Below are 17,014 nucleotides of genomic sequence, written 5' to 3'. Positions count from 1 at the left end.
TCAGACCATGCTTCCTTTTTAAGAGCACAGATGATTCCTGAAGCAACAGGAAACAAAGCTGAGAAGTTTCTGAGCATTGCCTTTTCTTTGCCATTGTCCGGGAAAGGGAGTATGGCTCTCCCAAGACTGTCCAAATCATTTTCCTATCAGGTGACTTGAGTAACAAATGTCCTTCTCGATTCTCATCTCTTTTCTTTCTTGGCAAATATGATTTCACCATTCAACTCCCCTTGCACACAATAACTCACGCCTTCCTTTGAGCTCCCGCCACCCTCCAGGTGGCTGTGCTATCACATTTAACGCGTTGCAGTAAAATTTGGCACGAGCCTCTCCTCCACTGTAGACTCTGATCTTCTCCAGGTCAAGAGGCATGTATTATTCATCACTGATGAATAGCTTGGCAAATAGAATGCACATAGTTTTTGCTTAGTAGGTGTATGTTGAATGAATGAATAGCAGTCATGTAACATGAACATTGTAACATGTAGCAAGAACATTGACCATTGTATGACACAGTAACCATGTTGCTCTCATATTGGAAAGAGTTGTACTTCTCTTGAACTATTGTGTGTGTGTGTGTGTGTGTGTGTGTGTGCGCGCGCACGTGCGCATGTCTCTGAAACATCTGCTGGAAAAAGCACACTGGAATGAATGTATAGCTGATTTTTAGCAAATAGTACTTTGATACCCCACTCCTGATGCAGTCTTAGTTTATTTTTTATTTGCCTCGTTTCTCTCATTTTTATTTTATATTATGTAGATTATATGTCTTTATAAACTACTTAAAACAATTTTAAGAACATTAGTTAAACTTCCATATTTTATAGGAATAATAAGGAAGCATAAAGAGGGTCCAGTACCTCTTTGCTGAGGAGGAAAGTAGGGGAAAAAAACACCCTGAAAATGCTATTTACTATTACCCAGGTATTGAAATAACATGATAGGCAGCTTATTTACAAAGTTGCCTCAGCTGCCAAAGAAAATGTCTTCCAAGGACAGTAACATAGCTGTGAAAATAACAGCTTAGTCATAACAAAGGAGACCACTGTGATGGCATGTGTTCCTCTACCCTTCAAAACAGCAACCATAGGGAAACACATCCCTAAGCAGTTAGGCAATCTATATCCCAACATGAAGACTTCATCACACCTTACCTTTCTGTGGTTTTAAACCTAGGATTTAGTGCAAACAATTTTGGGTTACCTCAGCAGTACCAATTGAAGATTTAAACATATATTTTTTAAAGATTTCATGTCTGTCTTAGCTTTCAAATGACTAAATATTGACCCAGAGCCTTAACATTTTTTTTTGTTTAATTTTTTTATAATTGACTCACACTATATATTAGTTTCAGGAATACTGCGTAGTAATTCAATATTTTTATACATTACAAAATGATCACAATAACTGTAATAGCCATCTGCTACCATACAAAGTTATTACAATACTATTGTCTATATTTCCTATGCTGTACATTGCATCCTTGTGACTTATTTATTGATATTTTATAACCGAAGTTTGTCCCATTTAATCCACTTCCCCTACTTCACCCAGCCACTCCCCCTTCCTGGCATCTACCAGCTTGTTCTTTGTTGCTATGAGTCTGTTTCTGTTTTATTATGTTTGTTCGTTTGCTTTGTTTTTTAGATTCCCTATATAAGTAAAATCATATGGTATTTGTCTTTCTCTGTCTTATTTCTTTTAACATGATACCCTCTGGGTCCATTCATGTTGTCATAAATGGCAAGATTTCTTCTTTATAGCTGAGTAATATTCCATTTTGTGTGTGTGTGTGTATACACCACATCTTCTTTATCCATTCATCTGTTGATGGATACTTAGGTTGCTTCCATATCTTAGCTATTGTAAATAATGCTTCAGTGAACTTCGGGGTGAATATATCTTTTTGAATTACGGTTTTCATTTTCTTGGGATAAATACCCAGAAGTGGAATTCTTGCTGGGTTATATAGTAGCACTATTTTTAATTTTTTGATTCAAGTCACTGCTATGGGTGTTAAAGGAAATGCTTGCTCTTCTGAGAAATGGTGTTGGACCTTGGGTTAGAGGTGATGATGACTTTGTGGATAAGCTTGCTATAACAAAAAAGTCAGTGATATTAACCAAATACATGAAACAATCTGAGTATAGTTAAATGCCACATATAATTTCTATTCACAAGTTCACATTACAGTGTTTCAGCAAAGTAACGTAACCAATTCACATGCTAAAGTGAATGGTAACGGCTGTCCTTTATGGAGTCTTTACCACATGCTAGGCATTGTGCTAAGCACTTTAAGCAAGTTAATCTAATTTAATTCTCACAGCACATTTATGAAAAAAATAGATTTTATTCATATTTTATAAACAAGGATACTGAAGCTCAGAGAGGTAACTTCACTTGCCTATAGTCACACAGCTATTAAGTAGCAGCCGAGGTTCAAAGCCAGGCCCATCTGATTCAGAGTCCACATCTGTAAGCACTTCACTTTCTCACTCCCTGTTTTGTGAAATCATCATATTCTTCCTGTCTTCCATTTAGAATGTCCCAGACAGTAGTGGGTTTTGATGCATTTTCACCCATGATCAAAGCCAGTTAGATTAGTCTCCGTTTTTAGTGATAACAGGCAGCAGAATCTTCAAGCAAGTGTTTGATTTAGAGGAGATGATACCTCCTGACTCCTCTCGCCACACACCTAAGTAATAGGCCTTGACATTTGGTCAAGAACAGTCTTGACATTTGGTAAGATTTTATCATAAAAGTACATGATACCCTCCCAGACAGCATGTATATCACACTCTTGCATTTTCAGCATGTTTTTTAAATTATTTCCATTTTGTGGCACATGGAACTTTCATTTGAAGAAAGAGAGAATAAGAAATAAAGAAGAGAATACACTAGTATACCATCATGAAGGCAAGTTTTTCAAGACTTTAGCTGGCCCAGCTCTACATTTAAGAGGTTTGGCTACAATGAAAAAGTTAAGAATTTTAGCCAAAACAAAAAATCTTTACTGCATGTCAGATCATGATATTTTTTAATTAAAAGAAATTCAGAAAATTCATGAAGGAGATAGGCTTTTTTAAAGACAGGTTTTAGACTACTTGGGTTTTCCTCATACATTCATGATTATGCTCAGAAATTAATATTACTCTGCTGTTCCCATTTCATTTCACTGCCCTGAAATCCTGTTGTTGAAACTACAGGACTTGAAAATAACAGGAACATCCTGTTGTCAAAAATAAATTCCTTAGGATAAAGTATTAATTCAACTGAAGCCAATTTTTTTTTTGGAGGGTGGGAAGTTCCTCAGTGGGAGGGGAGCTTATGAATGACAGAGTACCATTCACTGCCCTTTCTTCATATCTTTGGATTCACTGGCCTTTTTTCATATCTTTGCTATATCTCTAACTAAATGAAATTTAGTCTTTTATATGAATATTTATATGTTGCAAAAACTTAATATGTGGTGTCATTAAAAACTTTCATGAGAGGGATAAGTAAGGTCTAAGCTGCTTGGGTCACTACTATTGAGTATTATATTCAGAAATATGCATGTTTATTGTTTCATTCTATGATTTATTTAGTAGTCCCCTAGCCCCTGGGAATTCATATGCAAGGTAAAATAAAACACTGGGGACACTTCCTAAAAAAGGAATTTTTAGATTATTTGCAGAATATGGCCCCTGAAAACATTGGGGTTATTTTTCTTGAGTCTGACTTATGCTTTGGACCCTCATTTGGAACACTGACTTAGGAGTTTAGACAGTCAGGTTCTGGGCAGGTCTCAGAAGTCCTTGGTTCTTGGGTTCTTCACCCATACAGCTAGAGGGAGGGTGGAATGACCTTTATTATTTCTTCTAGTTTTAAGATTCCATGAAGAAAAAATGCCTTCGTGAAAGGAGGAGGTACAGTTATCTTTCTGGTGGACGGGTCAGGTTGATGGGACGTTCACAATGCCTTGCTTTCTGATAGTCAACATTGGTCGTCCTTCAGCAGTCACCCAATCCAGACTGTGGGCTTCCCAGTGGCTTGAAACTCTCCCTCTTCTAGAAAACCATCAGCTAGTTGGCCTTTTCCCTCCAGAACTGTTTGCCTTCTCCTTAGAGGACAGCAGATAAGAAACCATCTGTTCAAATGCCTAGAGAAGCCCCTGAACCCAGCTCTGTCTCCTGCTGCTGACACTTCTGGACCAGGCCGGTTTGTCAGCCTGTGGCAGTGCAATAATGTTATGTTGGACTTCCTTGAGGGTTACCTACCTCTTTTTGAATGACCGACCCATAATTACCTTGACTTTTCAAGTTGGAACCAAGTTTCAACAACTAGTTTTGCAGAAACACAGATGAGTCATGTGGAAAAGCTGCAAAGGGAAAGTTTTCCTCTTTCCCCTCTTGCAGAGCCTCTGTGGACAAAGGCAGATCATCTTATTTGCATGACTAAATCACACGAAGTATCTGCTGATTGGCAAGGAATTCCAGAGGGAAAAAGCTGATTATCAAATCCCACCTCTTCCATGAAGTCTTCCCTGACTACCCCAGTTTAAAGACTTTTCTATCATTAAACTCGTACCATTCAGCACTTTTCCCTAACAGATAAAAAAGGTGCTAGGTGTTCACACTTCCCTCTGTACTATTTGGTATCTTCTTTTTATTCAAATACAGCTAAGTCTTATATAGACATAAGAGGATTTGGGGCTTAGTAATAGATGATATATATATAATCATTGTAAATATCTTTATTGAGCACCTACAGTGTTCTAGGCTCCCATCCAAGAGCTTTACATTCAGTTCTCACTCTGCTCTTATGAGGCAGATGCTGTTGTTCACTCCATTTTATTTTTTAGGAAACTGAGGTATAGAGAAGCTCAATACTGGCTCAGGTCACAGAGTCAGTAAAAGGTATACCTAGGATTGACTCAAGACAGTCTGCTTCCAGAGCCTTCATTCTTAACAGTACACTCTTTTTTTTGTAGGCAGTATTATCCTGATCCAGTAAGAAACTTTTTCCTACTCTGTCCTTCTTCCCGCACATAAATTGTCAATAGCAACATCATTTTCTTTTGAGAAAATTCTTTACATAAATCATAAAGGAAATCATTTTATATCTATGTATCTGGTATCTAGTGTAAGACTTTCCAACTTCGGACTTTCACATATTGCTTCTACATCTGTATGATCTAATCCTTAAGATTTCAAAACTTCAAGGAAAGTGAAATGTGTCATTTCCCATCAAAGCTGGGGATTCCCCATAGAGTGGACAGAATTTTGGCCTCCATTTGCTTCCAGTTTTACTTTCCTTTTCTGAAATTAATCCATAAACTCTATCTCCTTTCCCCCAGATATTTTGGCCTGTATTTCTTAACCATTTAAGCATTTATTAGATATCCCTCACATGTTGGCAGTGTATTATGGGATTTTATAATGTTCTCTCATTGTTACATTGTACGTCTCTTGCCCCAAGACCCTTCAGGGAAGAAGTTATGCCTTTCACATTTGCTAAGTTTCCAGCTGTAACTGTAACAGTGCAGGAGGTATAAAAATACTCAATAAATATCCATTAATTGTAGTATCATAGGCCAGCTGTAACAACCACCCAGTATGAACATATTAAGGGTGTTTAGCTATCTTAAAACACATCTTTGATGTGCTAACCCATTACTCTGAAGACCAACATCCTAAAATATTTGTTCAATAAAAAATTCAGCACATCAGATTGAATTGAACTCAGCAACAGAGTGAGTATTGGAGTTGAGACATAACTATGTTTTCTACAATTTGACATAATGACCTTGAAATAATTGACGTTATCACCTCATCTACTTAACATTATCCTGTTCTCTCAATAGTTAAAAGTTAACACTGTTGTTTCCAGGATTAAAATTTTACAGAAAGCACAAGGAAGTGTATAGTGTATTTTAAACAGGGTATGACTAACTTCAATTAACAATTTCTTAGTGATTTTAAGTCAATATTTAGGAACATTACTTATTGCAATGTGTTATAAATGTTAATGTGAGTATAAATGATACAAGATGTGGGTATGACTGAGCATTCACTCCTACAGGGAATGCTCTAGGCATTTTTTCTTGGAGTATCTGCAACTTTCACATAAAGCCAGAGAAATCTGTGGTCCTAATCTTCAGGACAGTGTAATGTGGCTACCGTTCAGTAGTATATAGTCGATTAAAAGTTAGATTATCCTTCTACCAAGTGATTTTGCCCTTTTGAAAAATGAGTACCATTGCTCTCAGGATTTTTGCCACTTGAAACACCTATATCATTAATAGAGTGGCCACAGTGACATAGACATGCATAGACATGCACTTCTGCCTTTCTCATAATTTCCATGGGCTCTAAATGAAACACTGCAAGTGTGTTCTAAGACTGTTTGTGGAGGGAGCAGTACTCCAAAGTCTACAGAGTCTTAATCAGGAAAAGGAGAGAATATTTATGCTCTCATGAAACATAGCCCCTAACTTCTTCTAAACTATCCCTAAATGTTTTGAGTTTATTGAAATCACAGATTCAAAGCACAAAAAATAAAAAATTGTATCTCCAACATCAATCTAAGATCAGAAAGTATGGATACTTCATCCTGCCTGTGTGATGAGGGATTACCTCACCTGAATCTGCTTTCCTGCTTTCCTCACTCTGTTGCTGAGTCCAGTTCAATCTGATGTGAATTTTTTATTGAACAAATATTTAAGGATGTTGGTCTTCAGAGTAATGGGTTAGCACATCAAAGATCTGTTTTAAGGTATCTAAACACCCTTAATATGTTCATACTGGGTGGTTGTTAGAGCTGGTCTATGATACTACAGTTAATGAGTATTTTCTGAGTATCGTTGTCCATAAGTACAATTGTGAATGAAGATAGGGGGTGCAAAAAGATAAATATTTCTTGGACTTTAATCTTGTATTCCCATGGTCACCTCTATCACCTTTTCAGATACAAGAAGGTGATAGGATTAGTCAGAAAAACACTTTTTAGCCATCCATTCAGAGGCTTGGTAAGCAAGAGGTTAAGGAGGACACCTTTGAATGCTCTAGGACAATGACATTTTCCAGTACCTATCAATTTTGTTTTATGAGGACATAGAGCATTGTACATGCAAAAAGTAACGAGTCAGACCTTATTCTGATTAAATTCTGAAGGGGGTTGATTCACTGGAACCTACCTGGAGCGCAGTTGACAATCACTGTCCACTGGACCAATTTCAACAGTATCATCAAGTTGTTAAGGGGACAGACTGCTCAGACTTGAGTTTCTTGGAAAAAGAACAAAAAGAAAAGGTCATTTGGGGGTATCATGATTTTCAGACTGTTTTTTATCAATTCTTTCTATGCTGTTAATACTTTAAGTTTTTAATGAGCTAATTATGAGCAATAGAAGGCTGCATTTTAGTGTATGTAGTATATCTGACTACTTCAAAATTGTAGGCAGTTTAATATTCAGTGAATCAAAATATCTGCTCCTTTTGAAGTAGATGAAACAGTATTGCTTGGATATGTCCACATTTTTCTTAGCTCAATCTTTTCAAGTAATATAAGCATGTGGATACATTGTAAATACTAAAAGGTGAGACTGATTCTTATTCTTTGATCGCTTGTCAGTGCATAGAAATAGATAGCAATGTTAACCATGGAGTAGATTTGAGCTCTAAAACTGGTAGACATGGCAGTGATATCGGCAGGAAATGAGGTGTAGTTGGACCTCAGAGGACCTGGAATTAAAATGCTGAAGACCAGACCACACTCTTCATCTCTTAGGGACCACAGAGCCTCACTTCTTGTTGTGGTGAACATCTCAATGCCCCTCCCAACCCTTGCCTCCCCCCGCCATTTTTCTATCCATTTATACTCGATATTCGTTGTGTGTTTACTCCAAGATGGCTGATTGCCCTGAACTTAGAATGGCAATTATCTACTGAGACTACTGACTGGCAATTATCCATGTGAAATTCTCAAGACCAAAAAACTGATTGACTCAGCTCAACGTTTAGAGCAGAGTCACCAAGTTATAAATCAGAGGCAAGCCAGAAGAATGTCTGTCTTTGGGTCAGGTATCCATCTCAGAGCTAGTCACCTGTATTTGGGTGATCTGTGGGTGGGATGTGAGGATAGAGGTATATGGAACACAGGCTCTTCCAGAACCCTTGAGCAGTGTCAGCAGTTATGGAACATGTCTATTGTGCCCACAACTATCAGAATCCTTATTCCTTCAAGGGTTGTTTAGATGCAGCTGATTATTTACCTGCCATCCACACCTGTCACAGCCCAGCACTCCCCTTCTTGTTTTGTTCCACCGGTCTGCAGATCGCTTGTGTCCTCTCTCACTTTATTTGCTTTCTCTCTCTCCTTTTCTGTAATGAGCATGTTCAGATTGCGAATCACAGGCTTCTAAATGTGACAGGAGCTAATTGCCAGACTTCTAAATATGACACATCTCTGCCTCTCTATCCCTTTTGCTTCCTGCTGCTTTTCCCTCTCTGGTTCTTCAGGCTGCTGTGACCACCATGTGCTGCAAAATCTCTGGGCCTAATTCTCCTTTTGGGGTTACACTTGGCTTCACTGCCAAATAGATGTAAAGATTAGTTAATTTTGTTAATTAGTTTAAGCTACTTTATGCCTCATGAGTGTGCTAGAAGAGTGCTTCTCCAACTTTTCAATGTGCACATGAAACACGTGGGGATCTTGTTAAAATGTAGTTTCAGGAACTCTGTCATGGAGTGTGAGATTCTGCATGTATAGCAAACTCCCAGGTAGTGTTGATGATGCTGATGAATTAACAATGCTTTGAATAGAAGATTAGATTGACTTATTGTAACTATGATCTTCTTGATGGGAAGGACCGTGCCTTAGGCATCTTCATCTGCCCTTCCATGGCCAGCACCATACCTGATACGTGGTAGATACTCAAACGTTGCTTGGATTTTGATTAAACTAAGCACACAGGAAATACAGGATTTTCTATGCCTACTTTTTTAAAAAGTGAGTGGTTTCAAAGACTGCTAAAAATCAGTGAAATAAATAAACATTTCTTAAGGGTCTGATTATGCAAAGGACTAGGAGAAATACTAAAAAAAATTACAGTCCAAGTCCTCAAGGAAACACTGTCCTACTAACTCTAATATGTCTTTGCTAGAATTGTGAAATAATTTTAGAATTGTAGGCGTAGCAGAATGAGCCTATTTATGCTATAGCATTTGACCTCATATACTTTGTGTCATTTTTCCATAGGTACAATGAGGCTAAGGGGACTGTTGTGATATTTATGTGTGATAATACATGTAGGAATTGAGTTTCATGCCTGGCACACAGTAAATGATCACTGCTAATACTGTTAGTAGTGGTAGAAGAAGTAGAAACAGTAGTAGTAATATTTAAGGTTGTTTTCATTACTAGCTAATTCAGTTTAAGAAAATACTTTGCTCTTCCTCTTCTTCTCTAAGTCCATACATTATCCTAATATGAGATTTCACTTTGTAGGGCTTATCTGCAATTTAGTCTTAATATTGTTCTTGTTTAGAGTTTAAAGGAAGATGAATTTTAGAATTCAGTTGTGTGCAGTACAACAGAAGGACTTCTAGAAGAATTTGTTTTCCTAACTTGCAGCTCGTTAAACAGTTATTTTCTCTTCACTCCAATGTCTTCATAAATTTATTCCTGAGAAAAAAATGAATGTGCTTAAAGGGCTCTCTCGAAACCTCTCCAGTCATTTTGAATGGGACAGGAAATGCACACATATACACAGAAATACATGCATACATATATACATACATAAATTCACAGGTGAACTAAAAGTGTGTGTTAAATAATAACATCATCTTTGGAAAGAAAGTAAATTGAGCGGGCAAGGAAAGGAATATTGAACTCATAAGTATTGGCTTAGATATTATTTATAAGCATCTACATAATGAATATCATCTGTATTCTTCAACTAATAGGGCCAGGACATCGATGTATTGTACTTTCTACACAAAGTAGAACTCAGTTTGCAATAAGTGGACAATTCTTGATCCATCATACATTTTAAAATTTCTGGAATAAAACTGACAGACCATCTCTTTTTTTCCCATATAAAGTAGGGCATCACTATGAGTTTCCATGTGGAAAAGAAAAAGCTGGTTGCAGCGGCAAATGTAACTGTGACATAGGTGCCATCATTAAAGAAATCTCCCCTCCTGGGGGAGGTTGGCACATGAGCCTATGAGTCATAACTATCATCATTGTCTTGTTGAGGAGAAGTACTTATAAAGACCTTAGAAACAAACATCTGTTATTCTTTCATTACCTAGTTCCTTTTTCATTACCTATGTAACCCAGATGTAACGCACATGTCTGCTGCCTGGATTGCTTCATGTCCTCCAGTGCGCCAGGGTCAACTTGTTCTCTAAAATATAATTTAAATGGACTCAAATTACAGTTTCACGTACAGGGAGTTCCCAGCATCTCTTCCAATATTTTTAGCAGTTGTAAGTGAAGCTTTTGTCTCTCCTGGACTCTTTGCTTCTGAGCCCCGCCTTATGCTGATTTCATACAAGAATAAAAAAAATTGAAATACCGTATACCACCCACATAATTTTTTTTAATCAAGTTGGGTAATACTAGTAGAAACACTTCAATAAGTATAAAGAACTACCTGGGAGCGGTGGGGTGAGGGGGTAATAATAATCTTACTAAATGAGAAAGTGAGGGGCTTCCCTGGTGGCACAGTGGTTAAGAATCTGCCTGCCAATGCACGGGACACGGGTTCGAGCCCTGGTCCAGGAAGATCCCACATGCCATGGGGCAACTAAGCCCGTGCGCCACAGCTACTGAGCCTGCGCTCTAGAGCCCGCAAGCCACAACTACTGAGCCTGTGTGCCACAGCTACTGAAGCCTGCGTGCCTAGAGCCCATATTCCACTACAAGCCACTGCCATGAGAAGCCCACGCACCACAGCGAAGAGTAGCCCCTGCTTGCCACAACTAGAGAAAGCACACGCACAGCAATGAGGGCCCAATGCAGCCAAAATAAATAAATAAATATATATTTTAAAATAAATAAATAAATATATATTTTAAAATAAATAAATAAATTAAATAAATGAGAAAGTGACATAAGGCGTTGTGAATGCTCCAGGGTAGACTTGAAGAGGAAAAACTGAAGATAGTGAAACAACATCTACTTATTTCATCTGGCTTAAAATAGAGAAAAAGATGAAGTCCTGGCAAGATTTTGAAATAAAGTAGGATTGTCTGAGGGTTATAATAAGAAAGGAAATTTACCCATGAAACTTTAAAAGGGAACAGCAAAAGTTAGTCATGTGATTACAAGAACCCAAAAGAATATTTAACACCAAGAGAGAGAAGGGTCGCCAGAATGCTTTGAAGCTGGTTGAGCTAGTAATTACAAGGAACAACTTTCCTCGCCCTTTTTAAGACAGTAAATCCACATGGCCTTTGTCTCATTTTCTGGTAACTGCCACAGCTGTCCTTGAAGCAATAGTTGCCAGCAGGTTAATCAGCTGCTTCCACAGCCCTGTGTATGCATAGTATTCAGTCTGCTTGTTTCTTACATTACATTGTTTTTCCAAGAATTTCTTCCCAGCCTTACTTCAAAAACTGTTTTGAACATGATATTCAGTTTCCTAACTCCCCACATCACTTTCATGTGATCTAATCTTCAGACTACCTGGATGTACTGTACATCTTAGTCAGTTGGACTAAAGAAAATTCTGGTTAGTGAGGCTTTTTTTTTCCTTTGAGGGTAGGATATAGTTCATTTATCTTGGGAACTTTTAAATGTATGTCGCAAGTTTTATTCTACATCAGTAGAAATTCCATTCAGAAAAGATTGATCAGAAACTTAGAATACATATTAGCTTTAAAGGAAAAGTTCAATGAGAATTTAAAACAAGGAAGTGTTAGTATATAAGGTAGAATGTAGAATGACATAGCCAGCTCCACCTGCATTCCATGGCCCAGGTCACATGAGTAGGGGCCCTGACTGCGGCCTGCGCTTGTGGGTTACCCTTTCAGCCCTGTCTCATTTGCAGTTGTTAGTGTTTGTTGCAGGAGAGTTGTCTGACCCCCTAACCCCTAAGAGAGGTGGTACACAGGCAGAGAGTTTGTTGGAGGGAGACTGGGATGGAGTCACAGCTGGACAGGAGTGGGCGAGGGAAGCCCCTGCCGGACTGTAGTACCTGCGCAGGAGAGGAAGGCAGAAGGGGCTGCAGACAAGGCAGGCGCGCTGGGGGCCCAAGCCCTCCTCATTCATGATCTGGCCCCACGCTGACCAGGTGGAGGACAAACTTAGGGCACTCTCACCAGCCTGATGCTAATGAGAGGCCACGATTTGTAGGGCTCTGAAGAAACAGAGGGGAAAAGGGTTGCTTCAGGATTAGATAATTTTCCTGCCCCTTTCTCTGAAAGAATGGCCCAACATGGCCAAGTCACTGTACAAACAGGGAGAATTGCAAATGAGATTGTGAAGAGCTGATTGTGAAGCTGTGAAGCTGTGAATTGCAAATGAGATTGTGAAGAGCTTTTGGGAATTCTCCCCCTCTTCCCAAAGCCACTGCACACATGCCTGGTTACTTCTAACCTCCCAGAGGTCCACTTAGCCCAATTTATTTTTTGACCAGGATCGCACGGCATTCATTGAAGTCCTCCTTTCAAATGTTTTCCTCTATAATAAAGGAAAGTTTTCAGGAAAGCACTTCAGATAGAGATGAGAACCAAACATGGCCAGCCACCGGCAAGTGTAGATGTTGGAGAGCCAAACCTATACGCCATAACACTGTGTACAAAATGTTTATTATCCTAAAACAGCTCACAGTAGATTCGGTAATTATCCCCATTTTACAGCCTGAAATTGACTTGTGATGACATTTTTCAAGATAAAAAATAAAACACTGAAGCCCGTGTGACTTCCTTTGTCAGTGTCTGTGTTTGTCTAACCTGCTTTAAGCCAGCCTGTGGCAGTGAATCCATAATTCAGGTGAAAACAAATCAGCTCAATAACAAAAAAACAAACAACCCAATCCGAAAATGGGCAGAAGACCTAAACAGACATTTCTCCAAAGAAGATATACAGATTGCCAACAAACACATGAAAGAATGCTCAACATCATTAATCATTAGAGAAATGCAAATCAAAACTACAATGAGATATCATCTCACACCAGTCAGAATGGCCATCATCAAAAAATCTAGAAACAATAAATGCTGGAGAGGATATGGAGAAAAGGGAACACTCCTGCACTGCTGGTGGGAATGTGAATTGGTACAGCCACTATGGAGAACAGTATGGAGGTTCCTTAAAAAACTACAAATAGAACTACTATATGACCCAGCAATCCTACTACTGGTCATATACCCTGAGAAAACCATAATTCAAAAAGAGTCATGTACCAAAATGTTCATTGCAGCTCTATTTACAATAGCCTGGAGATGGAAACAACCTAAGTGCCCATCATCGGATGAATGGATAAAGAAGATGTGGCACATATATGCAATGGAATATTACTCAGCCATAAAAAGAAACAAAATTGAGCTATTTGTAATGAGGTGGATAGCCCTAGAGTCTGTCATACAGAGTGAAGTAAGTCAGAAAGAGAAAGACAAATACTGTATGCTAACACGTATGTATGGAATTTAAGAAAAAAAAGTGTCATGAAGAACCTAGGGGTAAGACAGGAATAAAGACACAAACTTACCAGAGAATGGACTTGAGGATATGGGGAGGGGGAAGGGTGAGCTGTGACAAAGCGAGAGAGAGGCATGGACATATATACACTACCAAACGTAAGGTAGATAGCTAGTGGGAAGCAGCCGCATAGCACAGGGAGATCAGCTCAGTGCTTTGTGACCACCTGGAGGGGTGGGATAGGGAGGGTTGGAGGGAGGGAGACGCAAGAGGGAAGAGATATGGGAACATATGTATATGTATAACTGATTCACTTTGTTATAAAGCAGAAACTAATACACCATTGTAAAGCAATTATACCCCAATAAAGATGTTTAAAAAATTAAATTAAATTAAATTAAAAAAAAAGAAATCATTTAAAGCCAATGTACATAAAAACAAGTAGCCAACATGACCCCTATTTTTAGTGCAGAAATATATTCAAGATCAAAGCCATTAATGTTTGCCTGTTTTATTTAATCACATACCTTTTACCTGGAAGATGTGGGTCTTATGGCATACAAATGAGTGTACAGGAAAGGATTCAGGCTTTATGCTGTCCAAATTAAATTCTAAAAGCCAGAAAATTCATCATTCTGACATCTCTTTGCAGATGCAGAATGTGTGTTGAAATATCTCTTGAAATGTGTCTTGTTTACTTGAGGAGTACATTTAGCAGATCATATTAATTAGAAATAATATCTGAGTAAAGTCTTTAATAACGTATCTCTTTTTAAACATAAAATCAAAGGGACTGATTTCCCAAGTTGCAAGAATGGGTGTTTCCCCTGATTACCTATAGTTTGGATTTTGAGGTTTTCTTCTTAATAAGTTATATTTTTTTCCTTGAGTTATCAGCATCCATTATTTTTGGCTATATTGCAGTCTAGGTTTGCAGATATTATTTATTAAAAAATGGCGAAGTTGGGGAAAATATTTCACAAGAGACATTCTGTACTGTTAAGATTTCTTGTAAAGTATTATTGCCATTATAAGTTGTAGGAGGTGTGTCCTCTATAAGAATACCTCAGAAGCACAATTTTAGATACTGAGAACCTATTTAACAGTCCTCCATTTTGAGATTTTTTTTGTGAAAGATTTTATATGAACAAGATGATTTTTATAACCCGTGAGTAAAATCTTCCAATTACATCTCTAAAACCATTTTCCGTGGAATTTCAGTATTACCAAAATATATAAATAATGTTAAGTTTACCTTAAACCTCATTGATCTAAATAAACTCCAGTAATAATGGATACAGTTATGCAGTATAGCTTCTAAATGGAAAATTGTCATCATTTTCAAGAGAATGAATGGCTCTAGGGAAATGTACAGCTTAGGAATGACAAAACTGTCATCCAAGCAGAGAACAAAATTGTGGAAATTACAGAGTTGAGCCCTGGGAATCCTCAAATTTGCCTTTAAACAATACCTTCTTCAAACTAGTGGTTACCAGTGGGGAGAGGGAAAGGGGAAAGGCAACATAGGGGTAGAACTATTAGGTATAAAAGAGGTAGGAACTAACAGGTTATACTATTAGGTATAACGTAAGCTACAAGAGAATATTGTACAACACAGGGAATATAGCCAATATTTTATAACAACTATAAATGGAGTATAATCTTTAAAAATTGTGAATCACTGTATCGTACATCTGTAACTTACATAATGTTGTATAACAGCTATACTTCAATAAAAAAATTTAAAAGATAAAAGAAAACAATTACCTTCCCTCATGTGGTCCCTAGTGAAACCGTGGTCTCATTAGACGAAGAAGACAGAGCTGGAAAAGCAAATATGCATTTCTGAAATTTGTTTGGCCGTAACCTTTTTTGAAGTTTTCTGAGCACCTCAGGATATACATGTTCCATGGAACCTACTTTGTGAAGCAGTGGGTTAGATTTAGTCATGTAGCCTCTACTCAAACAGAGCTCCAATTTGGCAAGCCAGAAAGTTGCTTTTGCCAACATTTAGATACAAAGAGCTAGTATAAAGCGGTGATGTAATGCATGGTGCATTTAGAAATGTTTGTGTTGAAGCTGAGTTATCTCTTCTCTTGTCTCTTCCAGGTGTTTCATCCCAAACATCTATGCAGCTCTGTTCAGTGCAGCTCTTGTTCCGTTAATGTGCCTCGTGGTAGTATTTGTGGTGTTCATCCATGCCTACCAGGTGAAGCCACAGTGGAAAGCATATGATGATGTCTTCAGAGGAAGAACAAATGCTGCAGGTTTGAAAGAAACCGTATTTGTATTTTAAGATGGGGACTTTTAATGGAGGGAAAAGGTCACTGAATATTCTTTATCAAGAAAAGGAGTGAGGGCTTCCCTGGTGGCGCAGTGGTTGAGAGTCCGCCTGCCGATGCAGGGGACACGGGTTCGTGCCCCAGTCCGGGAAGATCCCACATGCCTCGGAGAGGCTGGGCCCGTGAGCCATGGCCGCCGAGCCTGCACGTCCGGAGCCTGTGCTCCGCAACGGGAGAGGCCACAGCAGTGAGAGGCCTGTGTACCGCAAAAAAAAAAAAAAGAAAGAAAGAAAGAAAGAAAAGGAGTGAGGTTCGACTTAGCTTTCAGCTCTGAAGCCATAAGTTAAATTATAGTTCTCCAATTTCTCCCACTCCTTGGGACTTCTGACATCTCTCTTTCTTCAGGGCTCTGTAGGTTTTATTCTGATGCCAGTTTTGTCCCTGAGATATTAATATTCAAGTAAATGACTCACAGCCTTTGGGAGCTGCTTCCCCAAGTGTTCTTCAACTCAAGCAGTAACAACCTGTGTTCAACTTGTGAAATCTGTTCATTTCTTTCAGATTCTGACACTTCTTCACAAACCTCCACAATGCTTGGGAGTGCTGTATTTTGCATGTGGAGTTCTGACTGTGCTGACAAATGTTTAAAAACATATGTGACCAGACAGCTTCATAAGTGGCTACACATGTCTGGTTACTTAAGAGTACAGTCTTTCCAGCTCAAATTGGCTTTCACTACAGCTCATTTTTTCCCTTTGAATCATACTTAACACAGGTTTTTATGATGTGTTTCTTTCTCTGTTGTTAGATTAGCGTCTCTTAGGAATTTTTTTAAGGAACAATAACCAAACACCTTCATACAGAAAAGTCACTCTAAAATGGTTTGAGTGATATTAGGGAGAATCTAATGAGCTGGGGGTGGGGGAATCCCGCTTGGGCCAAGAGGAAGACTACTCTTTTCTAAGCTTTTGAAAGCCAAATGAATGGAGAAGTTCTTCACTTTTTAAGTGCTTTTCAGAGTTTAAGCAAGATACCATATATGAAGTCCCTAGAATACATAATATAATAATGTCTAATACATTATTAGAGACTCAATAGATA

At 38.3% G+C, this 17,014-nt stretch overlaps 1 protein-coding gene across 1 annotated transcript in view; it reads left to right on the top strand.

Annotated features, from left to right (window-relative positions):
• ADGRV1 (adhesion G protein-coupled receptor V1) overlaps positions 1-17,014 on the top strand; it is a 577,115-nt gene that overhangs the window by 474,612 nt on the left and 85,489 nt on the right. The window contains exon 86 of the mRNA XM_082836315.1: positions 15,741-15,898. Within this exon, the coding sequence (XP_082692441.1) occupies positions 15,741-15,898 (158 nt within the window). The remainder of the gene's footprint in view (positions 1-15,740; positions 15,899-17,014) is intronic.

This window comes from Leucopleurus acutus, assembly GCF_964270905.1.
Source record: "Leucopleurus acutus genome assembly, chromosome: 3".
Lineage (NCBI taxonomy): Eukaryota > Metazoa > Chordata > Mammalia > Artiodactyla > Delphinidae > Leucopleurus > Leucopleurus acutus.
This window is presented reverse-complemented; position numbering and strand designations above follow the sequence as displayed.